The 27,419-nt window shown below is 43.3% G+C and overlaps 1 protein-coding gene across 1 annotated transcript; it reads right to left on the bottom strand.

The window, feature by feature from the left end:
- Positions 1-27,419, bottom strand: LOC137304719 (semaphorin-7A-like). Its single transcript, XM_067973398.1, has 14 exons — positions 27,268-27,419; positions 25,582-25,718; positions 24,592-24,645; positions 23,329-23,427; positions 22,127-22,229; positions 21,922-22,038; positions 19,138-19,259; positions 17,718-17,896; positions 16,867-16,975; positions 16,067-16,262; positions 13,803-13,918; positions 13,513-13,673; positions 11,608-11,663; positions 1-3,884 (listed from the first exon to the last, which is right to left on the bottom strand). The coding sequence occupies exons 1-14, from the start codon at positions 27,413-27,415 to the stop codon at positions 3,517-3,519; spliced, it is 1,965 nt and encodes a 654-aa protein (XP_067829499.1). The 5' UTR covers positions 27,416-27,419; the 3' UTR covers positions 1-3,516.

The raw sequence follows: 27,419 nt of genomic DNA on the forward strand, positions 1-27,419 counted from the left end.
TTTCTCAAGTTCCCATGTGAGAACTTTTCAGCCTGTTTAATGTCAACAACTGTCCCCATCAGTTCGTCACAAACATCGAAAGTGTCCCCAACATCTGGACCCCAAGAAGCAGAGCCCTGAGCGGGTACAAAAATATACTTCAGTTCATCAAAGTACAGTATTCTTTCCAAGGAAATACAATACAAAGTAAAAAAACACTTCCACAGTTAATCGCAAAATAAATATGGAAATATCACAAATTATAAAGACGTCAGTAGCTATCATTCATAGGATGCATTTTAAGCCTATCTATCTGTATTTTATCTTAACATGGATTATCATGTTAATACATGTTATTACATAATTTAACAATTTATTAAACAAAAATGATTGAGATAAAAGGCACAGGGAAACACAAAGTTACTTTGAGAGGTGTGGAGCCAATTTGTGGATGAGAGCCCTGTATGAACTTGTCCTGTATAATGAAATCGGCCCTGAGACAAACTTTGCTCAGTTCAGAGTCGCGTTTGCTCTGCTCACAGTGAAACAAGACTCCAGACTTCAGCACTGAGGAGTTCAGCTCAGCACTGGTGTGGGTTCAGTGAAGTCAGCTCGAGACAGGTTGCCCTGATGGTGAAAGGCAACCGACTCAGTTACAGCAGAGGACTCTGCTCATCTGTACATGATATTTAAAATAAATACTTAAAAGGTACTTGGATATGCACTTGAAGTGCTGTAACCTACAAGGCTACAGACCAAGTGCTGGAAAGTGGGATTAGGCTGGATAGCATGCCCCTATTACTGAGAATCTTTACTCTCACAAGATGCTTACGGATAAGGAAGGCCATTCGGCCCATCTTAGAACATCCCTATCCCCCCCTCACCCCCACCATTGTCGCATCTAGTTGTTTCTTAAATGATTTCATTGGTGGAGCTCGGTCACGATTTACACTGCGGCAAATTGGCTCTTTGAATTGGGCTCTTTCAGGACTCTGTGAGAGCGATTCACTTCACAAACAACTCGGTATGGTCTAGCACTCGGTAGGGATAGGTTACCAAGGCGGGTCGCATGGCTCTACCACAGAGGATCCCATCGAGTCACATGTTAGTCTTGTTATGTAGTTTCAGTTCTAACGCACCTATTTGCTTAGTTTTCCCAATTTTCTCTCTTCTAAAAACACCTGGTGTCCGAGTTCAACAGGGGCAGATAGCTCTCCAGTGCCTGGCCCTTGTGATCGTTCTTCAGCCGTGAGTCCACACAGCGACTATTCAGCTGTGGGGACATCACAGCCGAGCCTGATCCTGTCCTCACACATCGTCCACACTGCCCAGCAAGAGTCACTGGATTGCAATCGAGAGTGGAAATCCTGACTGATTGTCCAGGAACTGGCCCAGAAGTGCTGAGGCCAATGTCAGTAATCTAGATCCCCACCTTAGCGGAGATAAAGTAACTCGGTACAGACCATGGATGAAACCTGGGGCCCTCCACTCTGTGCAGCACAGAACCACAGTTTGAGGCAAATATACTCACTGGACCATCAGTGGGGCCAACATCAGCCTGTTTAACACCCACAGTTGGTGTAAGACATCCAAGGCTGCAACCTTACAGCAGATCACTTTGTTACATAGAATTTTACAGCACAGAACAGGCCATTCGGCCCATCAGGTCTATGCCAGTGTTTATTCTCCGGATGAGCCTCCTCTCATCCTATCAGCATATCCTTCTATTCCTTTCTCCCTCATGTACTTATCTAGCTCAAAAAGAGGTGCCGTCTTTCGGAGGAGGAGTTAAACCAAGGTCGCGTCTGCCCTCTCAGGGGGACGTAAAAGATCCCACGGCACAATTGGAAGAAACCTGGGGAGTTCCTCCTGGTGTCCTGGCCAATAGTTATCCCTCAACCAACATCACTAAAGCAGATTATCTGCACATTTATTTCATTACTGTTTGTGGGATCTTGCTGTGCGCAAATTGGCTGCCACGTCTCCTACATTACAACAGTGATTACACTTCAAAAATAAATTAATTGTCTGTAAAACGCTTTGGGACATCCTGAGGTTGTAAAAAGCGCTCTATAAATGCAAGTCTTTCTTCCCCTTAAATGCCTCTATGCCGTTTACCTCAACTACTCCATGAGGTAGCAAGTTCCACATTCTGCCCACTCTCTGAGTAAAGAATATCTGAGCATATGAAACACAAAGAAAGAGTTCTCCCCTGCCTCAAGTTAACCCGGTTCTTTGTTCCTCATACAAAACATCCTTCTGTCTCAGAATAGAGTTATCAAAAATATTACTATACGTATATTTACATAGTTCACCGGTTCCTGTTAACAAATGTTCGGAGTTATTTTCAACTTTGCGATTTCCATATTTTTTGCTGGTGGATTCGCCATCAAGAAAATGAGACTAATTGCTGACAGGTTCACACATGAGGCAGCCTGAAACTGTCCAATTTTACCCTGGCAAGTACATGAAAGTTCTGCATCTTAAATTCATGCCCTCTGGTTACCCACTCCCCAAACAATGGGAATCGTGTTTCCTGATCAAAACCCCCTCAGAATGCTGGATGCGTGCACAGATGGACACTGGGTAGGGACAGGATCAAATAGCCTGGCCAGACTCGCACACCAATAATGGTCACCAGGGTGAGGCACCAGAAGGCAGCCGGTCGGTGCTCATGAACGGTCTTTCAACAAAGAGCCAACACCTTCAGAAGAGGGGAGGCCATTGGTGAGAGGAATATTTTACCCAACAAAGAGAGATGATGATGTAAGTGCGTCGCCAGGTGAAAAAATTCCCCGTTACTTGTAGTACTTTTAATGATTGGACCCAGCTCAGGATTCTAGGCCTACATGTACAAGACGCCATCTTGAACTCCATTTCCCTGAATTACATGGGTTATACCAATCGTAAATTCTACGAATGGAGATACGTTTGGTCCCTGGTAAAATACTTCACTCATGGCCGGCTGGTACTGAAGGGAACATTCCACTTTTGCTTCTTGGAAACACCATCACACATCAGAAAGTTCAAAGAGGCTCTTCCATGGTGTCCATGGTCTGCGCTGATTGGCAAGCAGGTAGTCAGGAAGTGTGCGTCTATGAGTGACATGGAGGTGGGACGCGCTGGATAAGTGTCGGTGGGTCCAAGTGTCCACCTCTTTCACAACTTGAGCCAATTAGAAGAAGCCACGAAAATCACCAGCCTGGTTTCTACTGAAGGAGCCAAAATACAAGCAAAAGTGAAGATTTGGAAGCTACTTTGCCTTCTCCATGGGAACCAAGAGCTGGGATTTAAATTTGTGAACGAGACTTGTGTTCCACAGATACAAACAGTCTTCATCACCATCACCATTCTTCATTTGAAAACCTGGACATTGGTCATTTGACCAGAGGGGGTCGGGGAAGGGAGGAAATCAGATCAGAGCTTAGTCCTGTCTTCGTCCACAGTACTTTCCAGCTGGAATTAAAACAAGAAATACGGACAATTTGTTTTCCGTCTCTCTTGCCAAGGGACAAGAAGGTGAATCATTGCTCAAATTCATTGCAAGATGAGAGCTGCAACTGTCATCAAAACAGAACAAAAAGCGACACTGTATCTGGATAAATATACTGAAGATCCACTGTTGTCCTGAATTAAATAAGAAGTAAGAAGCTGTTCATGTCCTCCTTCAACTGAATGACATTCGTAAAAGCCGGCACAGTCTTTAGAAAGGTTGTTTATTAAGAGCAGGCAGTCATCTTCATTCGAGGAGCATTCCAGCACCTCGTGGTGATTGAAGGTCCATGAGTAATTTGCATGGTAGGATTGCTTTGGACACGAGAGATACATGGGTACACCTTTCCCATGGAGGTGGAGAGTGAGGACTTTATGGTCTCGGTCTCTCTGTGAAGAACGCAAATGTGCAACTAGGAGGAAGAAAACAGAAATTATTAGTTTGCTGTCTTATCAAAGCTGTCTTCAACAAATTGAGCATTCTGAACGGTTAATATTCTATATATTTTAGTGTTAAACTCCTTTTATCAATTATTTCAGTTCAGACATTCCACCTCAGAGAACCAGAAACAGCACAGATGGAGGCCACTCGATCCATTGTATCCGTGTGAGCTCTTTACTCCAGTGTTCCAATCTAATCCCACCGCTCTGTGCTCTCCCCACAGCTCTGTATTTTCCTCTGCTTCAAACTGTTCTGCAATGATCCTTGCCTCAACCACAACCATTTACAACACATTCCATGCTCCAATAACCCTCTGCATTCAGAAATATTCTCCGAACCTTTCTCCTCCCTCTCCTAGTGCCAATTTTAAATTGGTGACCTATTGTTACTGATTCCCAAACCAGAAGAAAGAGTCTTTTCCTATTCACACCATCAAAACTCTTCATAATTGTAAAATCCTCTACTAAATCTCCTCTTAACTTTCTCTGCTCCAGTGTAAATAGTTCCAATATCTCAAGTCTCTCCTTTTAACCCTCGTTTCCCATCTCTCTTAGCTCCTGTCTCAACTAAGATATCTGTTAGTTGCTGCACTTTCTGCATTGCAAATGAATGTTTCTGTTTCTTGATTCAAAAATTTGGGCCCCGATATTTACGGGGAGGCGGGGGAGGGTGAGAACAGCTGGGAAACGTGTCGAGGCCTGAGATGCAGAGGTCCTGCCCAATTTAACGGCAGCCTGTCAGATTGATAGGTTGGTCGGCTGCTAGGCGGGAAAGCCAGCAGCAGCGAGCTGCAGTTGGGGACTCTCGGGGACAGTCCCCAGCAATCAGGAGCTTGGGAGGGGGAATAGAGGGGCCATTGCGGGAGTGGGAGGAATGCCGGAGATTGATGCTTGCAGGAGGAGGGGAAAAGAGGTCAGCCGCGATCGTGACATGGAGAGGACATCATGACTGGGAGGTGGGGGATGGGGGGAGGGGAGGTCTGCGATCAGCTGGGTGGAGGCTGAAGGCTTCTTTGAGGGACTGGAGGGAGCACTCCTGCTCCTCCCTGGCCCGACAGAAATAAGTTTCTGACTTATCTTGGAATACCTCCTCTTCTTCCCGCCGGGTATTACCGAGCGGGGATGGATTTGAAAATCGGGCGGAGTGAGACACGGGCAGAGATGCACCCTCGCCCCTTGCACTGCGCTCCTGAGAATCCCTACGTGGTCAGTTTTCGGTAAAATATTAAAATGTCTACGTGGCAAAGAAGCAGAATGCAAAATGGTTAGAAAGGGTTAATTAGTTAGTAACTGAGATTGGTACAGGTGGCCTGGCCCTCCTGCTGGGCCATATGTTTGCGTAGTCAGCAGGTTTGCATGGTCTTATCAATGTAGAGTCTTTGATGTGATTCAAGGACTGGTCTGAATGTCTCCATGTTTATGGCAGATCAATATAGGTAACGAACTTAGCCAAAGTTGAAAGACATTCCAGGTTGGGAGATAAGGAACAGAGGGACAGGGAAGAACATTCCAAGTTGGAAGGTGAGGAAGTATTCCCTTTGATGTCTAACAGCAGCATGATCAGCACATGGACGATCTATGATTGGCCGGAAATAATGTAACCTCGCATGGCAACCTGTGCCCGGCTTATGATTGGTGTTGACCCTCGTTAAGTATGTTCCAACCCTATTGATTTGTATAAAAACGTGTGGATTTCTGTATGTTTTTGTTCTTGCTCTGCCAGCATAGAGGGACTCTATCAGGAGTCCAAATCAATGCTGCAGACTAAGAACCCTGCTATTAAAGTTGTGCTGAACTTTAAAATGTATTCGACTTCAGTTTTTACTGAACCAGACTGAGGGGAAAGAATCCGGATCGTCATTTGGTGGCAGCGGTGGGATCTTAACGGTCGTTCACCGAGAGTTCGCGGAGTAAGAGGCGGATTGTCTCAGACACGGAGGAAGGAAATGGCGCCCCGATGTAAGTAGTCTTAATTTACTACGTCGGTTTTCCTCCAATCCGTCAGTCTGACGACGAATCGTCCAATCGCTAACACTCGTGTGGCGTCCTTACAAGATTCAGGTCAGTCTGGCGAATACACAGAAATAGCAGGAAGAGGTCAGTGGTCGAATATCACTGAGGGAATAACTTGTAAGCGGTAGGTCAGTGGTTAATATCACTGAGGGTAGTCAGGGTTTAAGTTCCTGGTGATTGGATATAAACAGGAACTATTGATAAAACTTAGATGCTGCCAAAAAGGCTCAGGAATTAATTTGGAAAAATAACAGAGGTACCACAGCCAAAGAACTAATTGCTTTATGGAGACAGTACTGTAAAAAAAAATATGGATAGAATTAAGTGACTAGACAGAGACCCGAAAAAGAAAGGTTTTGTTGTTTAAGTGTACTGTCCCTTTAAAAAGCCTGTCTTGATCAGTGTTTTTTTTGTTGGTGTTGTGGGCTACGCCCCCTTCTTACTGTGTCTTGTGTGTTTTCTTCCTTTGTGTAATGTATCTGTCTTGTCGTGTGTTTAATTCTGATACTGCCGAATTAAAATAGGAGTTATTGAGGTTAAGTGACCTATTAAATTCTGGTTCTTATAAAGTGTGGGCATGTTAAATTCCAGACATGGGATCTTCAAAAAATTGGCATTTTGAATGTTTATTTTGTGATTGGCTGTGGTTTAAACAGAGGTTAAAAATTAACGGGATAGATTAAAAAAACTATCAGGATCATTGTGATAGGAAAAGTCGGAAAGCTGGAACAGCTCGGAGCGTTGATTATAATCACATCCACTAAAAGTATGTGAAAAAATAGTGTGCAAAAATATAGTATAAAGCAATCCACACATGTGAGAAGTAAAAAAATCAGTCAAACCTGTGTGAAGTGAAATTTTGAAGGGAGAAGGATCAAGTTACTCCTACCACAAGAGCAAGTTAATATTAACCCCTTCCATCCCAAGAAGCCAGACTGTCATGCCAAGACCAGTTCAAACAGATAGAAATGACCCAGTCGGTTGAGAACTGTCTGAGGCTAACCATTACACAGGTGAACATGAGGTAACAATTGGTATAGGTTATATTAGTAAAATTGTCCCAATTACTCGGAAATGCCAAAGGCTACAATTGACTGAGATATAAGTTTTCATGCTACAGTGAAAAATTGATAAGAAAGGAATGTAAAACAAATCATATGAAAAGGAAGCATAGGTTAGACAATTGGAAGTCCATTACTTGAGCTATGTACTGACACAGGGTACTAAACACCTATCAGTTTTACCCTGCCACAGTATGATAAGGAAGTTTTGACAAGTTCTGGGGCTATTCAATTTTATTTGAAATTAATAGTCGAATACAAGATCTGACCAAAGAGGGGAGACCTTCCCTGACAAATTATATAACTTGCATTGAGAATGCTAAGAAAACTCAACAATTAGATCAACACCTCCTAACTCAAGTGTTAAAACAAAGAGCGACATGGAATGAAGGTGGACATCGTAAAAAGAGATAGGCAAATATGGAGACGTAAAGATCTGTGATAAGTGATATAGCAACTGCCTTTGCCTCAGTTGTTAACACCATTGATTTGACAACATTAGATCAAAAGGTCAGAGATTTAGGGTCTCACATTAAAGATATATTAAAAGATAAATGAAAATACAGATAAGGAATTGTCTGAGGATCAAATGCTGATCATATATTTGCAAAGGATAGCTACAGTGCTAGAAACACATGCCCAAACCATTAATAAATTAATAAAAGAGGAATATAACGTATCTTAGCAGGCGGCTGCTAATGATATCTGCTTAATGTGGTTACATCTTGAAAACACAGAGATTAGGACTTGGAGTTAGAAATTCCAGTCTGCAGCCCTGCGTACATCTGTATGTGGGAGAGACAGTGTTTATTTCAGACAGGCTGCGTGCTTCAGAGAGAGAGCAAGAGTGGAACTAGGCAATTTCTCTCTCCTGTTTTGTTTTCTAAATTTGTTTCGGGTATAGGGATTATTCCTTTGGATAAATAAATAATAAATGAAGATTTGACAAATTAATCACTTGGGCTCTCAAGAAGAGCCGCAATGGATTTTCTGTGTTTCTTTTAAAACAGGTGACCCTGGTTTTTTTTTGGGACCACGTGAGTGTTGATGGTGCAGGATTACTAAGAGTAGTTACAAAGTTACGGTGCAACCTTTGCTGGAGAAATTTGGTGCAGGAAACGATCCAGTGGTGTTAAAGATTTAAGACTTTAGCTGCAGACATCAGCGGATACCAAATGTCACAGCGTGGTGATATCAACCTGATTCTCTTCTTTTGAAAACATTTTGATTTGTTTTGTTTTAACCTATTTGTTGTCTTCCGAGACAGAATGCTCGAGGTGGGGAGATATGGGAATTTCTCTAAAGTCATTGAATTGGGCATGATAAAAAAAATCAATCTGGCATAAATATACAATCTAGTGGAAGTCAGGAAAGTGTAGTTGAGAATAGTAAATTGATAGCTTTCTCGTGGAGATATTTGTGTCCTTGCCTATAATGAATAATGAGAAAACTACACTCAAAAGCCTGGCCACTACCCTGACATCGGGACCATGCAGGGGGAGATAAGCACTCGAGACACCCCTGATCTTTTTGATAAGATAACCTGAAAACCTAAGAATGGCTACAGTGGACATAAAAGATACAAATGTATGTTGCCATCATCTGAAACGGAGATCAGGATGAAGAACATGATTACAAAGGCCTATGGCCTGGTGAGCTATTGCAACCACTCTTTAAACAAACCAGTTGCTTTTACAGGACTGAATCCTACAGGACATATGATGTGTGCCATGGAAAATGTTCGGAAATACCATGAGGACGAAGAGACTGGCCAGCAGAAAGTTAATATCCAAGAACACTAAGCTCATTCCTATGAGATGCTGTTAGTATGCGGAGATACATGAAGAAGATACATTGAAGAATGAGTCTCAGACAGGCTCAGTTACTTGACCACAGCACAACAGGAAAATGGTTAATGTGGTCCAGGCGAGTGAGAAATCCTTTTAAACAAGGCACTGACACATGGTCCATAGAGAAACCAACTAATTAATGAAACAGTCAGGAAACACTGGTATCAATCAAAAGGACTGAAATTAAAGTAAAGAGGGACACAGTAATTTGGATTTCCAAAATTCAGGGTTAGGTTCCCATCAGTTAACAATAAAATTGGGAGAAACAATATTTAGAAGATATCCGCACGATGGATACAAAATTACAAGATTATGAGGGGCCCAGATAAAGTAGACAGGAAGTACCTGTTTCCCCTAGCAGAGGGTTCAAGAACTAGAGGACGTAGATTTAAGCTGATTGGCTGGAACAAAATTAAAGGGATGTGTTACTAGACATGCTGTCACTGTATGTCCACATAGTGTTGGACACAGCCTGGAAGCACAGTGTGGGTTTAACACCGGTACCAATCCGGATATTAACTGTACCATGGAGGCCCTAGCGGCGGATCTAAAACCCACTTAAGTGGCATATGCCGGAGAGGGCGAATACTGTGTTACAACTAATTTGAAAACGTTTAAATATGCCAATCTAACTTGTGATATTTTAAGTCCAGAATTCTACTCCATTTCTGAAGTCCTGGTTCGGATTGGACCCGAGGAACTGGTAGAGATACACCGGCATAACCTCACCACCGTACAAGTTTCTGAGAATGTCAGAAAGGACTTAAAAGCATATCAGGACACATTTGGGTATCTGGTTCCCCTGTTGCCTAAATACTTGAAAGCATTGCGAATGGAGATATGCCTCTCCCAGAAGGTTTATTATAACCTACAACAGGACAATAACAACATTAAGCATGACATTGACCAAATTAAAGTCACCACCTGGTGAAATGACCTCTGGAATTTGGGACTGAATATACAGATCCATCTTTGGATTAGATTAATTTCATATGTATTAGTCGTAGTGCAGTTTGTTGTAATGTGCTTCTTGATTTTCATTGCATGTAATAAATGTAAGCAGAGGATGAAGGGTTTGGCAAAGATAGTAAAACAGAGCCTGGGTGAGAATGTCCCCATTGTCTCTGTGGTTTCAACTAAGAACACATCTTAATGATACCGGGAGTAGCACCCGCTGGGTTAAGGTGCATGTAAAAGGGAAGACAATTATAGTTTGATAGGATTATCAGATGCTCTGCCTCTCTTCCACCCGGACTGGTGGCCAACACGAAGGGAACCTGGTTAAGATGAGGTACAGCATCTAACGGGATATTGTAGGGAGAATTTGGATTAAGGGATATAATGGGGAGGGCACCAATTCACAGGTGTAAAATGGTCTGAAAGGTACCATTCAGTCTAGTTAGGCTGGAAACAAAATATAAAGCACCATAGGACATTTGACTATGTTAGCCTTTTCAAACTAACATGAATAGGTTTAGCTGACCAAGGACATTCGCAGCTTACTTGAGAGATGTTTAGAAGGAGTCTGTTCCTGAGAACAGATAAGAGTACAAAGGCGTATTGATGAAACATGTCTGTGTTCTATTGGGACTTCTCTAGTTCAAGGGCTAGTCATATTCATTGTTATAATTCTTATAGTTTATTGCTTACTTAAATGTTGCTGCGCTGCAGAACCTGCAGAACCAGTGAGCACCGTAATAATCGGTTATCATAAAATGATAAAAGGGGGGAATGAGAATCCCTACGTGGTCAGTTTTCGGTAAAATATTAAAATGTCTACGTGGCAAAGAAGCAGAATGCAAAATGGTTAGAAAGGGTTAATTAGTTAGTAACTGAGATTGGTACAGGTGGCCTGGCCTCCTGCTGGGCCATATGTTTGCGTAGTCAGCAGGTTTGCATGGTCTTATCAATGTAGAGTCTTTGATGTGATTCAAGGACTGGTCTGAATGTCTCCATGTTTATGGCAGATCAATATAGGTAACGAACTTAGCCAAAGTTGAAAGACATTCCAGGTTGGGAGATAAGGAACAGAGGGACAGGGAAGAACATTCCAAGTTGGAAGGTGAGGAAGTATTCCCTTTGATGTCTAACAGCAGCATGATCAGCACATGGACGATCTATGATTGGCCGGAAATAATGTAACCTCGCATGGCAACCTGTGCCCGGCTTATGATTGGTGTTGACCCTCGTTAAGTATGTTCCAACCCTATTGATTTGTATAAAAACGTGTGGATTTCTGTATGTTTTTGTTCTTGCTCTGCCAGCATAGAGGGACTCTATCAGGAGTCCAAATCAATGCTGCAGACTAAGAACCCTGCTATTAAAGTTGTGCTGAACTTTAAAATGTATTCGACTTCAGTTTTTACTGAACCAGACTGAGGGGAAAGAATCCGGATCGTCACTCCCCACAGGCAAAATTCACCCCCAGTGCATTTCACAACAGGGTGACCTCCAAACATTCAAAGGAAAAGGTATGAAATCGGGCTGCATTTCATATCTTAAAAAATTGAGTGGAAGCTTAGGAATTTTAAAATAGTGATTAACTTACATTAATACAATACCTCAATAAAAATATACGCATTTGAGCTGGAAATGTTTGATTTTATTGCACCATATTGTGGCTGCTCCCCTATAAATCATCCACTTACAAAATCAAGTAACCTCGGTAAGCTGAGTGCCCGTGAGTTGTAGCTTTAAAGTGAATTTAGACCTGACTCTGAGCAGAGCAATGAGAGTGCACATTACTGGGCCGTTTCGCAAAGAAATCTCACCTTTTCCTTCAAAACATTTATCGATTTCACCATTTTCAAGATCTTGGATAAGATTCCTGCAAAAGGAAGTACAATATAAAGTTTAGAGTCTGTGTGTTGGGTTTGGTGAGTTAGCACAGTTTCTGATCCTTGGTTAGTTGCTTGTACAATACTGCTTTCACAGCCCTAAACAGCACTGATTGAATGATTTCATTACGGGGTCACAAGGAAGATTTCTACAGGGTAGTGTTAGACTTCCATTTAAAAATAATTTTTCTTTTATTAGGCCACTTTTTTCACAAAATATTTTGGTATGAGGAAAACTTTATCCGTATCCTGACTCACACCAAGTCCCATCACCCCTGTGCTCGATGACCTACTTCGGCTCCCAGTCCGACAACACGTAAATTTTAAAATTCTCATCCTCATGTTCAAACACCTCCATGGCCTCTCCCCTCCCGATCTCTGCAATCTCCTCCAGACCTACAACGCTCCGAGATCTCTGCACTCCTCCAATTCTTGCCTCTTGCTCGCTCCACCATTGGCGGCCGTGCCTTCAGCTGCCTCGGCCCTCAGCTCTAGAATTCCCTCCCTAAACCTCTCCGCCTCTCTCTCCTCCTTACCACCTACTACGTCTGTGCTCACGTGTTTGGTCACCTGTCCTCATATCTCACCTTGTGTCTGCTGTACATCCATCCATCCATCCATCCCTGGAATGCTTTCTTACATCTTGCACCATTTTAATCATGAAATTATGTTTTCAAAGTAACTGCTCTCACTTTCTGCCTCATCACTCCCTGAGCTGGGGTGAATCTGGTTTTGACCCCTTCACTCAACATTCCTTTTTTACCACTTTCCTGTTTTGCTGAATTCTTGTGATGATTTTAATCACAACGGCCTTTCAACGAATTTTGCAAACAAAACATTTCAGTTTCCATCGAAAAACTGCGACCATTTTCCGACCGGGAAAAAAAAAATCGCAGCAAAGGATTAAAAAAAAGCTAAAAATGAACAAAAAAGGCAGAAAAAGAACGCAAAGTATTTCTTAAAAAGCAGAAAAGAGCCACTGAAAAAACAATAAGTTATGTCTTAAAACTGCCTCTGTCCCTCTCTAAGCTCCTTTACACACGGAGCCTCTCTACGTTCACGATAGATCGGCAGGTCGGTGCACAGTGCGATCCCATCGTAATCAATGGGAAAATGGATTTGCTGACCTTTACATCAATTATGAACCTATTAAATATTTAAATTGGGCTCTTGCACAAGATATGGGTCAGCAATCTAAGTGAGTAATAATCAAAATGGAAAATCACGGGCAGCAGGAATTTGCACAGATGAAATGTACTGGCAGGAACAAGCCCTCTGGCTTGAAGATATCCCCTCAATACCCATTGTCGTCAATGAGGAACGGTCACTTCAGTGAGGAACAGGTGGGAAAGAAGGAAAGGAGGAAAGACTTGCATTTATATAGCACCTTTCACGGCCTCAGGACGTCCCAAAGCGCATTACAGCCAATGAATTACTTTTGAAGTGCAGTCACTGTTGTAATGTAGGAAACTGGCAGCCAATTTGTACACAGCAAGATCCCACAAACAGCAATGAGGTAATGTCCAGATAACCTGTTTTTGGTTTTTTAATATGGTGACGTTGGTTGAGGGATAAATATTGGCCAGGACAGTGGGGAGAACTCCCCTGCTCTTCTTCGAAATAGTGCCATGGGATCTTTTACATCCACCCGAGAGGACAGACAGGGCCTTGGTTTAACGTCTCATCTGAAAGACGGCACCTCTGACAGTGCAGCACTCCCTCAGTACTGCACAGGAGTGTCAGCCTGGATTATGTGCCTTTGAGAGGAAGATGAAGTGGGTTTGAAAACAAATTAGCATAAAGAGATTGAAAATATAGAAAGCTGTTCTTAAGACGTACCTAAAATCAGGTGTGCTGGGGACACATTTCCGTTTTCCTGGATTCCATGCACAGTAAGGATCTCGGGCCATAACACAGGTTTCACAGCTTTTATTATATTTGTCACACTGAGCCAGTGGGAACCGAACTATTTCTTTGGCAGAGGTAACGTACAGATGTTTCTAGAAAGAAAGCAAAGAATTATTTTCAATATTTTTTTTGCTTCAGTATTGAGAAAAATCTTTCTTTTCGATGTTACTGCTGGCTATCATTTCCAGGTCAGGACGATGACCGTTGACCTTTGCACTTACGGTTTTAGAGTCGAGAGACATCGATAAGATCGGTCCTGGTTCCTTTAAAACCTCAAGTTCTGATATGGTGAAGGCTGACTGACTGGTATCAAGAACCTTCTGGATTTTACCGTCTCCTGTGGGGGAAACAAAAAGAGGCCCAAGGTTTCAAAAATATAAAAACAATATGAAATCACATCCCTCACGGCAGATGTAGAAGGGCCAAGAATCCAAACATGACAACCTCGGGCCCTCAATGTTCTTAAAATATCCAAGGTATTTAATGGCAACAAATTAATCGTATTATCTGATTTTATATAATGGTAATCATTAACTTGGTTGAGGGATAAATGTTGGCCAGGACAGGAGAACTCCTCTGCTCTTCTTCGAAATAGTGCCATGGGATCTTTAACGTCCACCTGAGAGGGCAGACAAGGCCTTGGTTTAACGTCTCATCCGGAAAACGGCACCTCCGACAGTGCATAAGGTAAAGATTGCACTCGGTGTAGAAAGATCAGAAAGCTTTCTTGATCCACTGCAGTCCGTGTGGTGAAGGTTCTCCCACAGTGCTGTTAGGTGGGGATTTCCAGGATTTTGACCCAGTGACGATGAAGGAGCGGTCTTCATTGATATGAACAAGAAGGGATGGTGTGTGACTTGGAGGGGAACTTGGAGGTGATGGTGTTCCTGTGAGTTGTAAAGAATTATTTGTAGGAGTGAAAAGAATCCAAGTTTATTTTAGAGTTGATTTTAACTTTTCTGAGGCGATGGTAAACGGGTGGCAGCAGATTGGTCCTCCATTATATACTCCGCCTGACTGAAATCAAAGGAAAGGAAAACAGAGTAGAATTTCTATTGGGCAGCCAATCGGCTGTTGCCAGTTCTCCACCAGCCCTGACAGTTACAATTAACCCTTTAATCTCCTCATGGTGTAAGTACAACAATTTAGCTCTCGCATTCTTTAAATAATGGGAGAAACCTGTAGTGGAAAGAGCTGGACTCACAATATAATGCAAAGTCAGCTCATTTGCATAGAATCAGATTTCTTCCAATGTACAGCACATGATGCACTGGGGGGGATCAGGATTGTGGGGGTTCGGGGGGGGGGGAGATACTTGGAGTCAATCTTAAAAGATCTTTTTTAAATCATTACGAAACTCCTTGGAGAGGGTGAAGAGAAGATTTGCCAGAATGGTACCAGTGATGAGGGACTTCAGTTATGTGGCGAGACACTGGGGTTTTTCTCCTTAGAGCAGAGTGTTTTAAGTGTCAGCCTTGGCTCAGTGGTAACACTCTCTAACCTCTGACGTCAGAAGGTTGTAGGTTCAAGTCCCACTCCAGAGACTTGAGCACATAATCCAGGCTGACACTCCAGTGCAGTACTGAGGGAATGCTGCACTGTTGGAGGTGCCGTCTTTTGAATGAGACGTTAAGCCAAGTTCCCGTTTGTGGGTTCAAGTGGATGTAAAAAAATGCTATGGCACTATTTGAAGAAGAGCAGGGGAGTTCAGCAGGTGTCCTGGCCAACATTTATCCCTCAACCAAAATTGCTAAATCAGATTGTCTGATCATTCATCTCATTGCTGATTGTGGGACCTTGCTGTGTACAAATTGGCCACCACATTTGCCTAATTAACGACAGTGACTACACTTCAAAAGTAATTTGTTGTGTGTGAAGCGCTTTGGGACGTCCTGAAGCCCTGAAAGGTCCAATATTCATCTTCCTTTACTTGCTACACCTTGCAGATTGGCGGACTCTACTCCTGGAAAATCAGCCGTCCTACCTGCATTAGTTAGATCGATACGCGAGATAGACGAGACCCCCACAGAGAGAGCCCAATAAATCCTCAGCACTGATATCAGGGTCTCATTCGATACAATCAGCCTCTTCTATATGTTAACTCTCGCCTTGAGTGACTTAGGTTTTGTCTTTTCTTTTTCGACAAAGAGCTATCCAAAACTTTCCAGCATGAAGTTTATCCATATAAATTTCATGGAGCAAAGGGTAGAGGGAAAAACATGAGGATGATGACACCACAAACAAATACTATTTTAACCAAACCTGCCTTCAGGAAAAGAGCTACAATTATGATTCCTTACCTCCCCGCAGCTTCACTTAGAGAAAGACCTGAAATATTATCCCACAATCACAAACATCCATCATATGCCACTCATCCATTATACTTTACCACTGTACAGTTGACAATCAATATGTTGGGCAGCTACTAATCTACAATGGCAAAATCAGGTTCCTTCTAAACAAACCAATAGCTGGCAGGACCTACCCATTGCCAGGAAAAGGACACGGGACACAGTTCCACGAAAGCCATGAACGTAATCCACCACTATTTTCTTGAAGTGAAGCTCGTTCTTGATCATGAGTGGGACTTCTCTGATGGGATGGATCTGCTTCTCCATTTCAGGATAATCGCGCAAAACTTTCAGTACTTTGTCTGGCAGAAGTTGAGTGTCGTTGACGCACTGCAATAATGTGGGAACAATGAGAGCTTGTCAGTTATTTAGTGATTAGATGCATTTTCGAGTCTCTCTGCACCATATGGCTCTCTACCCAAGACGAGACGTCAGACAGACTCCCAGACATCGGTCCAAGAAACTCCGTGAACAGCAACAAGTGCACGGCTTCAGGCCAGGTGTCTCCTGGAAGTTCCTTTGCTGAAGAAACGTGGTTCCTGCCAATTGAATTCTTGGTGCAAGCTAGGATACGGGCACCAGGATTTTGGATGAGCTCAAGTTTACGGAGGGTGCTGGGTGAGAGGCCGGCCAGGAGAGTATTGGAATAGTCCAGTCTAGAACATATGACTTTAAAGTGTGACTGAATTACATCCACAAACCTTGGTCCAATTACCACCCACTCTCTAAGCCTGCTTCACCTGAAGACTACACTTAGTCTTCACTCCCCATGTGCAACACCATGAGAGAGTGACTAGTGCAATAAAAATATAGATAACCCAGTTTATCAATCCTCGCTGAATAATCAATCTCTTAACCCTAAGTACATCAGTCGTGTATTCTGGATAACGAAAGCTCAATCCATGCAATCGATGAACAGTCTACAGTTTCTTACCGTGCCTGGTCTCGGTTCAGGAGTACCATCCGTGAGACCTTTAAAAGGGGACGTTCTGAACACATCACTAATGTCCTTCATGGAGTAAACACAAATTGCTGTCGCATTCCTGGAAAAAAGGCAAGTTGTTTGATGGAATGTTCAGGTTAAGAAATAGAAATAAGAAGAATTGTATTGATTCTGTTGCAAGGTAATAAAATCGAAGGCCCAAACCAGGGTTTTCCTGGCTGAGTTTAGATAAAATGTCCTCCGCCTGAATGGGACAAACTGGTCGATTTTTAAAAACTATTGCTTCATTTTCTACTCTCCTGAGTGCAGGAGATCTGAGTCTGGTTTATATCAGAGTGCAGATTCACGGGCACTGGGACCCCTCTGGCACTTCCCTCAGGCACCCTTTCTCAGTGTATGAGCCCACACACTGGGCATCGCAACCAAACCCAATCCTGCCCTCTCTCCATGCCCACACTAGCCCAGAGGTGGCTAAAAATTAAATCTTTCCCCGGTATTTGACACTTAAATGAATAAAGATGAAAAATTCTAAACTATTTGTCACATCCTTACTGCTGATAGCCCAATAAAAATGGAACACTTTCTTATTGATCAGATTAGCAGATCTCCCATGGCATTGCTCACGGCCGGTCAGCTGATACAATACTTAATAATAACAGGAGCATTATCCCATGTAACACACAATGTATTATTTTGCTCCTAAACTTGGCTTGTTCCTTTAAGGGGTTGATGATGCGAGCAGGTTGTACCATGTCGGGATGGGTCAGGCTTTGATGGACCAGCTGTTTCTTTTTGTGTTATGTTTATATTTTCGACCTATTCTGCAGTTCTTATGGACTCACCAATTACTGCTGAATATTCCATAAACTCTGACTTCACTCTCAGTGGTCGATCGATCAATAAAGACGTCTTCAATCCTGTTGAAATGCACATTGTCCGAGGGCACATTACACAACAGTCGTGCTTTTAGAAAGGTCGTCCATTTATGGAGCAAGAAAGATCTCGAACCACCTCTGTCGTCCTTCAGAGAAAAGAGATCAGATCCTGTAATATTCCATCACGTATACAGTAAACCACTTAGGAGAGCTGGAGTGGAGACCTGTCTATCACAAGGTGACCAGAAAGTATGGTCCCAATGACTGACAGCACTGAGAGCCACCTTAAACCCTTACACTGTGGCATCAGTGAGCACCTCTTGCAAGCACTGTGATATAAACAAATGGGAGGCATCGATCGTGATTGTGTGACTACAGAGTAATGATTTTACAATGAGATATGGAGTTACACAGTAATGTGTGAATACAGACTGCAGTCTGCCTTTCTGTACGAATAGCACCAGTTTCAGATATTTGTTAAGTTTGGTAGAAAGTGATCGTTTGATTCAACACCATTTTCTAATTAATTGCCCCAAGAATCAACAGCAACTACTTGCATTTATATAGCGCCTTTAACATAGTAAAATGTCCCAAGGCACTTCACCAGAACGTTATCAGACAAAATCTGACACTGAGCCACTTAAGGAGATATTAGGGCAGGTGACCAAAAGCTTGGTCAAAGAGGTAGGTTTTAAGGAGCATCTTAAAGGAGGAGAGAGAGGTAGAGGGGCAGAGAGGTTTAGGGAGGGAATTCCAGAGCTTAGGGCCTTGGCAGCTGAAGGCACGGCCAATGGTGGGGCAAAGGAACTCGGGGATCCACAAAAGGCCAGATTTGGAGGAACGCTCAGATCTCGGTGGCAACCTGAGGTGAGGACAGGATCGAACTCAACTTTATCATCTTTTTGTAATTCCAGATTCTGCCTTTCAAAGCCGAAGCTGCTCCTGGAATTTGTCTGCAATGGGTTCACTGCCCAAACAGGAGGGAGACCAGGACAGGTCAGTGTCAGAGGAAAAGGTCCAGGGATAGATATAAATACATTCACCAGTTTTATAAATAAAGTGGCTCGACCACTCGCTTTCAAAGGAAACGAAAAGTGGGCGGTTTCTATAACGGGCCAATCCGCAAAATCAGTTCGACACCAGGGCAGTGCGTTGAAAATCTACCTCAGTGTTGGGATGTCAATTTTCAACAAAGGTGTCCCATGGAACACTGAGAACAGACAGCAACAGCACTGTATTCCCCCTCCCCACACCTTCTGTCTCCCCAGTTAGACCACATCCCTCAGAAAAAGGGGACAACAGGTCCTAGTGAAGATTCACGATGATATAATAAAGATCCAGCTGAAAATGGCAGCAAGTCACGCCATCCTACGTTGGACTCACCCACCTTACACACACGGGCAATCCGTGATATCCAGGGGTCAATGTCGGGATTTTCTGGCAAATTCTTTTCTCTGAAGAAGATGTAAACCAGGTCGTCCATTGGTGACATTCCTACAAACTTCGGATCTAAACAAAAGAAAGCAGGATTATAGACCAATAATAGAATATGAAGACTAGGGGAGGACAGATCAGGGGCAGCACATCTTAAATTGGAGACTACAGACACGGAAAATAAAAGATGGCTGGGAGTCTGCGCCAACATGTAAAGAAACAGAGAACTTTCATTTATATAGCGCCTTTCACGACCACAGGATGCCCCAAAGCACTTTAGAGCCAACGAAGTACATTTGAAGTGTAGTCACTGTTGTTATGTAGGAAACGTGGCAGCCAATTTGCGCACAGCAAGATCCCACAAACAGCAACGTGATAAATGACCAGATCATCTGTTTTAATGATGTTGGTCAAGAGATAAATATTGGCCAGGACACTGGGGAGAACTCCCCTGCTCTTCTTCGAAATAGTGCCATGGGATCTTTTACATCCACCTGAAAGGGCAGACGGGGCCTCGGCTTAATGTCTCATCCAAAAGGAGGCACCTCCGACAGAGCAGCACTCCCTCAGCACTGCACTGGAGTATCAGCCTAGATTTTGTGCTCAAGTCCGGAGTGGGGCTTGATCCCCACATAATGTAATTTAAGGGTCCGGGTGACATTACATACAGTTTAAACATTTGAAGCTCCAGATTTTTCGATATCCTGTGGTCACACACCTCCCCATTTTTTGGGAAAGTCTGCCCGGGCGAGGCTGTGTTCATTCATGCCGTCACTGATGGTGCAAGTGTTGGGTTTTCCATCTGTCTTTTATGTCACGTCAAAAGAGGAGGAGTTCTACTGAGATTACAGAATGTGTGATCTCCCTGTGTGACCCTGTCTTGTACGTGTCTCACTAGTCCACAGGTTCCATTGAAACCACTGATGCAGAGTCAAATCGAGTGAAGTTTTGAACAGTGGAGTCCTGCTAACCAACTTTGAAACACAGCAACCCGACAAACAAAATAGAAACTATTTACTGGACAACGTGACAAGAAACTTCAGCTTCCTCATGTTAAGAGGAACTGAGACTCAGCTGTTCCTTGTCGATAAATCAGTCACCAGTACAGTATTGCTTCATTCTTTGTTTCTGCTACATTGATATATCACTTGGATTTTGTTTTACTGGGGAACCAGTCTGTCTCTGTCACTGCAGAGAGAGGAAACACAAAGCACAAAATAGCAGCCGGATATTTACGAAATGAAATCCAGGGTCCCTGGTATTGGTTCCAGCCGTTTGTTAATATTGATAAACTGTAAAGCACCAGTTCTTCTGGGGGTGCCCTCACCCGTTTAAAGAAAAATATGTTCTGCTGAACTGCCCCAGGATCCCTCAATGTCACAAGTTGAATAATCCCATCTGGCCCCCTGATGGTTCAGGGAATTTGGCCAATGACTCACTGAGCCATACAGACCAAGGAAATGCCAAGTTGCCTGATCTGGTCTGTGCTGAGTTCACTGATCTCAGACGGGATTATTGAGGGGGCGACAACTGGTCTCATTGCCCATAGGCCAAGGGAGAATTTCGGCCAGGGTTCCCAGTCCCAATCATTATCCAATGTCTCCTGCTCCAAGTGCGCATTTGGGGATATTGGGTGAGGAAAGGATCGGAGTCTACGTCAATCCCTTCCCCCTTCCCCCCCACCCCTCAAAACTTAAATAGTTTCTCAACGTTCACGGTCAAGGTTTCCTTTGAGCAATGGCTATTTTGATGAGATACTCGAAGGTGACCAGCTCACGCATCTGAGGAGCACAGAGTCCTGGGAGGGGGAGGGAGGTTGGAACGGGCAATGGGGGAGTCGTGATCATGATGTCTGTTCGGTCGGGGAAGCACTCCTGTTCCTCCTGGCTCCACAGGAACATTTTTCATAGAATCATAGATCATAGAATCTGGTTTAGGCAGCCCAATTTCAGGTCGGACGTTTTTCAGGCATCCTTAGGGCGCAGGACGATGGTCCCCAAAATTGGGCCGTGTTGCGTCCATTTTATGTCTGTGAAATGGGCATAACGAGGTCCAAGTTCTATCCCCATGATTGTGGAGTGCTGCCCTCAGCCCATTATTACCAGTGAAAAAACAGGCAGTAAATGAATACCCAAGGGTTGGAGCCATTATTTCCTTGTTGTTAAAAATATAAGCAGAAGTTTGAAATGAAAATGAACCCAGACCATATCACCATGACGGTCTTCTCTATAACTCAGTGAGTAAATGCAGTGTTTGGTGTGACACTGAACATAAGAACATAAGAAATAGGAGCAGGAATAGGCCACACGGCCCCTCGAGCTGCTCCGCCATTCAATATGATCATGGCTGATCTTCTGCCTCAACTCCACTTTCCCGCCCGATCCCCATATCCATCGAGCCAAACACGGTTCAATCCCCAGTCCATGCTGAGATACTTGATCTCAACCAATGTGATGGGGGGTGCGGGTGGAGATCGACAGGCCTCAGTGTCCCCAGAAGGGAAAATTCAGGTCGGTGTCCTATCCCCGGGCTTGTAACTGCTGCGGTGCGTGACACTTGTCAGGTGACACTCACGGAACCGATCCCGCCGTGAGGTACTGCTTTAACGAGAGAAAATTCAAGGGAGAAAATTGGAGATGGAAAAGATATGACAACCCTGCAGCAGTGAACTAGGGAAAGAGATATACGCAGATCAAAACATTTAAAGAGTGCGAAAAACTACAGTGTTCACACTTACCCTTCATCCACTCGTCCAAAGAATGTAACCATGAATTTTCACCTTCACTTCTAAAACCTCGAAGATCCACACCGAACCCATTTGAATATAAAGGTGCTGTTGAATAGAGTCTTTCTCCTGTAATTCGAAGTAAAAACACACACAACTGAGTGAGTTGGTACTTGGTCTACAAAGGATTCTGAATTTCAATTGAGAGGGGACCTACCCACAACCAATGAAGTGACGCTCTGTTTCGGAGTGAAAGGACAGACACCATGTCCTAAGGGGCCTCTATTTTCGTCAAGAAATGGACTCAATTCATTTCTAAACTGTAAGAGAAAATGTTGGTTAGTATCTTTATTGTTGAAATCAATGGATTAATCTCATTTAACAGACGAGCAGTAGTCAAGGAAGGGATTATTACTGAAATGGAAAGAAAACAACATGTATGGAAATAACTCCATCATCATTGTATCAAGCGACTACCAGGATGGTAGAGGTGAACTAGATGGACCTTGGTCTTTTATCGCCCAGCAATTCCCATATTCTTGTCCCTCGATTCACTGGAATCTGTTTTTTTGTCTCAGAAAGTATTTTATCAGAAATAAGAGCACTCAGAAACAGTCCAAGTACCAAAGTAGGTGAGAAACATGACTGTTTAATAGAATTTGACTCCATCCTTTGAAATGATGTCAGTCATTTTAGAGGCACGCCCATGAAAATGCGTTTGGTAAATTTGTCTTGTTTAAGGAGGAAGATCATTTTAATCGCACTGATGTCACATCAAAGTGGCAGCTTTCAATGGGATTTAGGCTATTCCATTGCAGGTTTGTAAATAAACTAATAAAATGGTGGCCAAGCAAGTTATTGAAATATTTTCTTCCTTACTGGTCTCCAGATCTCCCCAAAGAGCACGACCTACTCTTACCAAAAGGAGAGTCCAGTGAACCTGCTCCGAGATCTCGATCCATGTTGCCCTGTCACTGGCTGATAGGAGGAATGCTGAAGTGCTTCAGGGGAAGGCTCTCCTGTTCATTCTCTTGCCCTTATTTGTTTAGAAACACCTGTCCTCTGATGGTATGACATAGACTAGGAAATCGTCAAATTGGCCAATCATGGGCTCAGGCCTGAATCCCACCAACCTGTGACACAGTGGGGGTAATTTTGACTTTGGGCGATGGTGTATAACAGGCGATATCGGGTCAGCCGCCCGTTACACACCCCGCCCGATCGGGAGAGATGTCTAACGGGCGGGTGATCCGATATCGCCTGTTATACACCACCGCACAAAGTCAAAATTGCCCCCAGTGTGTTCGGGCTCCCTCCGTGCTGTCTCTCTACCCAACTTTGGTTGAAACTTTAATGTGAAAGTCACAAGAAGGGGATTTTAGAATTAATAAATTTAAGAATTTATCCTGAATTACTTACAAGTAACCAACATCGTGGTGTCCGAGCATTGGTTCCACACAGAAGAATGTGACTTGTGTTGAATTTTTGCAAGACCATGATAAAATTCTCACAGTAATCCTGGAATTAAATAAAGGTCAGAAATGTTTAAACATTGTTAAAAACGAGACACAATACCGCAGATACCCATTGAAAGAGACATATTGTTCAGAATGGGTTTCTCCTGATATCTGTAATATATGAAAAATCTCGGGGCCTAAACGCCACAGCCCTCCCAGCGCACTACCTCCAACGGAAGTGTGGCCTGGAAATAGGCCGGGACCTGGATGAGGCCTTGTTTGGGGTGGAGCCAGGGCCTCTCTCCAAACAAGGCCGCCGATGGGGTGGGGGCAGGGCCGGAGACTCCCAATGCTGGGAGTTCCTGCATCCCGGACCTCTTAGAGGCTGAGCAAATCTTCAGAGCTGAAAAGAAAGAGGCATATCGGCCTCAGAGATGGTGGAATTGGAGCCCGGGTCATCAATTGGACCCTTGAAGAGGAATGTAGCGAATCATTTAAAAAAAAATTTGAAGTGGGAAGTATACAGTCGAACTTTTGGGAGTGTGGCATCGCTGCCAAGCCAGCAGGCCAAATGATGCATTTCAAAATGGCAATAATGTTCACTCATAGAAAAACATCCCATGCACTTCACAGGAGGGTAATAAGACAAGAAACTAACACAGACCCAAAGAAGGAGATAGTTGTTGGGGTGACTAAAAGCATGGGCAAAGAGGTAGGTTTTAAGGATTGACTTAAAGGAGGAGAGGTCAGGGAGCTTCAGGGGTGAAGGGTCAGTGGGATAGGATACGGGCAGCAGAGTTGTTGATGAGCTTAAGTTTATGGAGGGTGGAACATGGGAGGCCGGGCTAGGAGAGCATTGAAAAAGTCGAGGTAACAAAAGCATAAATGAGGGTTTCAGTAGCAGATGGGCTGAGGCAGAGGTCGAGGCAGGCTACCTGGCTATAAAGTACAGTGGTTGGTAGGTATGAGGCGAGGACTGGCAAATGGGGAGAGAGATTTCAGGAATGGTGCAAAAATGGTGGCTTTCATGGGGAAGCCAGTTAGCCACACAAGAGTTTCAGTTTTTACTTAATAACAAATAAATTTGAGAAAAGCAGCTGGGGAGAGGATTGTATAAATACTCGATTATAAGACCATTACAGAGTCTTCTCCTGGGGTGTTCCTTTTAATCGTAGAGTTTTAATAAAGTGAAATGAACTGAAAGATTTTCCAGAGCAGAACTCACCGACTTGCTCTTTTTGCATTGTTCGATTGCTTCATTATCATCAGGCACTCGGATCTGGAAGATGAAGAGATAAAGGCAGTGAGTGATTTTGAGCAATCCTCTTTAATAGAAAATATAACACAGCTGATTTTAATCCTTTATTGCACCATTGTGAGGCTGTGCACAATTCCGATACCAGTTCAGTATTTAATTACCGTTGTAGCATCTTACAATGGGTTGTAAAGAAAAAAGCCTTGTATTTATACAGTGCCTTTCACAACCTCAGGACAACCCAAAGCGCTTTACAGGCAATGAAGAACTTTTGAAGTATAGTCACTGTTGTATTGTAGGAAAGACGGCAGCCAATTTGTGCACAGCAAGGTCCCACAAACAGCAATGTGTAAGTGAGCGGATAATCTGTTTTTAGGTATTGGTTGAGGGATAAATATTAGCCAGGACATCGGGGAGAATTCCCCTCCTCTTCAAATAGTGCCGTGGGATCTTTTACATCCACCTGAGAGGGCAGTCTGGGCACAAGTAAACTACAGCAGTACTGCACTCTGCTGAACCCCAGTGTACCAGATCACCGACTTTACCAAAGGCCGCCAGCACCGTCTCACGGTGTCAGGGTGGGGATGGACGTGATGTTAAAGAAACGGCTATAAATTAAACTCATTGGTTGTTCCTGATAAATTCATCAGATTTAGAAAAATACTTGATTATCGCCACTGTAGTCTTTCTGAAAAATATCTTTTTTCTGTTTCTACATCACTGAACACTTGAGGCTGCAACACGACCCTGGAACTGGCCCTTAATAGGTGCAAGCAAGAACAGCTGATCAGAAAGCAAATGTCCACGGGTAGTCGTCACACTCAACGTGACAAAACAAGGCTGGGAAATCTCGAACCTCCACAGATTGTCTGTTGTCCATCTGTAATTCTACTAATATCTGGTACTGGTCAGGATGTTGCTTCCCATTAATGTATCAGGAGCAGGTTGATTCTACCGTACCTTTACTGTCGGGGGAGTTTGTTCAAAGTTTATCTGATAAAGAATTGCTTTTCCACCAACATAAACGGTGTTTCCTTCATGAAGGGTGGTCATGTATTCTTCACTCGACATAAATATGACTCGATCTTTAATTTCATCTGTAAAGATATAAAGGGCTTTACTGATTAATGATAACACAATAGACATGGAAAGGAACATGTCATTTGAAAGAAATGACAATCATGGTGATTGGAAATTCAGGACCTTCCTCTAACTTGACAATGAATATAGAATCATACTGAACAGAAGGAGGCCATTCGGCCCATCTTGCCTGTGCCGGCTCTTTGAAAGAGCTATCCAATTAGTCCCACTCCCCTGCTCTTTCCCTATGACCCTGCAAATTTTTCCTTTTCAAGTATTTATCCAATTCCCTTTTGAAAGTTACAACTGAATCTGCTTCCACCGCCCTTTCAGGCAGCGCGTTCCAGATCATAACCACTCCCAGCGTAAAAAAAATTCTCTGCACCTCCCCTCTGGTTCTTTTGCCAATTAACGTAAATCTGTGTCCTCTGGTTACTGACCCTCCTGCCACTGGAAAAGGACAGGAAGAAAAAGAAATTAAGAAACACTTAAAGCAATCTAATCAATCCCAACCTGAACACCAGCAAAGTGTTTCCAGCATTTCCTGTTTTTATTTCAGATTTCCGGCATCTGCAGTATTTGGCTTTTTTCGTTTTAAAACTGTTTTATATTGAGCAGTTTGCAGCTCATTCAACCCGTGAACTTCAATCCTTAATTACAGGAGCCACTATTTCCCTTCAATCCCATGTTTCCTGCCGATGTTTTTCTTTTGGCTTTCAGTTCTGATGACTTGTATCTGAAACATTAAATTGTCACTCTGCTTTTGCCAATTCAGACTTGGCCTGCTCGACACTTCTGACATCTTCTGTTGTTACTCAAATTCTCCCCACTGAGATCAGAGATGGCGACAAGAAGCATGTTTAACGCTAAATGCAATAAATAGGTTACTTTTGCCTCTGTACTTTGAGTGGCGGAATGGGAAACTTCATTGCAAAAGAAACTAGACAGAGTTAGAGAGACAGAGATAGAAGAGACATAGAGAGAGAGATAGAGAGACAGAGATAGTTATAGAGATAGACAGAGATACAGAGAGACATAGGAGAGATAGAACAGATATATATATATATATAGAGAGAGAGACAGATAGAGAGATAGAAACAGAGACAGAGAGAGAGACACAGAGAGAGAGATAGAGAGACAGAGATAGTTATAGAGATAGAGAGAGAGAGACATAGAAGAGAGAGATAGAACAGATATATATATATAGAGAGAGAGAGAGAGAGACAGATAGAGAGATAGAAACAGAGACACAGAGAGAGAGAGAGACACAGAGAGAGAGAGAGATGGAGAGAAATAGAGACAGAGAGATAGAGAGAAGAGAGATATAAAATCCCAACCCAGACCCACAATTTGTGAACAGCAATGTGAGACAAGCTCGGTGTCCAATCGCCCCGCAAATTACAAGGAGAAAATATAAACAAATCAATCAGCAAATGCCGCAATCCCGTGTCTCCCATTTAAACATCGCCCGCTTGCTCCTTATTGAAAGCTCTGAGCGACACAGTTACATCTTAAAGACCCTCAGCCTGGGGACTGGGACCCGGGACCCGACCCCCCGCTGCTCACCTCTCAGGTCCAGTTTCAGTCGGGGTGAAAATCTGGTCGATGCGCAGCCCAGAAACAAACACAAAAAGAAGCTGATCTCAAACATGGTGAATCGAGACTGGGAAACACTTCGATCTGAAGCTGATCCACCCGCGGCTTCAAAGAGCATCCGG

Source organism: Heptranchias perlo, chromosome 38 (genome assembly GCF_035084215.1).
Source record: "Heptranchias perlo isolate sHepPer1 chromosome 38, sHepPer1.hap1, whole genome shotgun sequence".
In the NCBI taxonomy this organism is placed as follows: Eukaryota; Metazoa; Chordata; class Chondrichthyes; order Hexanchiformes; family Hexanchidae; genus Heptranchias; species Heptranchias perlo.

Coding starts and splice junctions, on each gene's coding strand:
- LOC137304719 (XM_067973398.1), bottom strand. CDS start 27,415: ATGCTCTTTGAAGCCGCGGGTGGATCAGCTTCAGATCGAAGTGTTTCC. Junction 25,719..27,267: donor ACTGAAACTGGACCTGAGAG/GTGAGCAGCGGG, acceptor ATATCTTTACAG/ATGAAATTAAAGATCGAGTC. Junction 11,664..13,512: donor CCCAGCACACCTGATTTTAG/GTACGTCTTAAG, acceptor TTCCTTTTGCAG/GAATCTTATCCAAGATCTTG.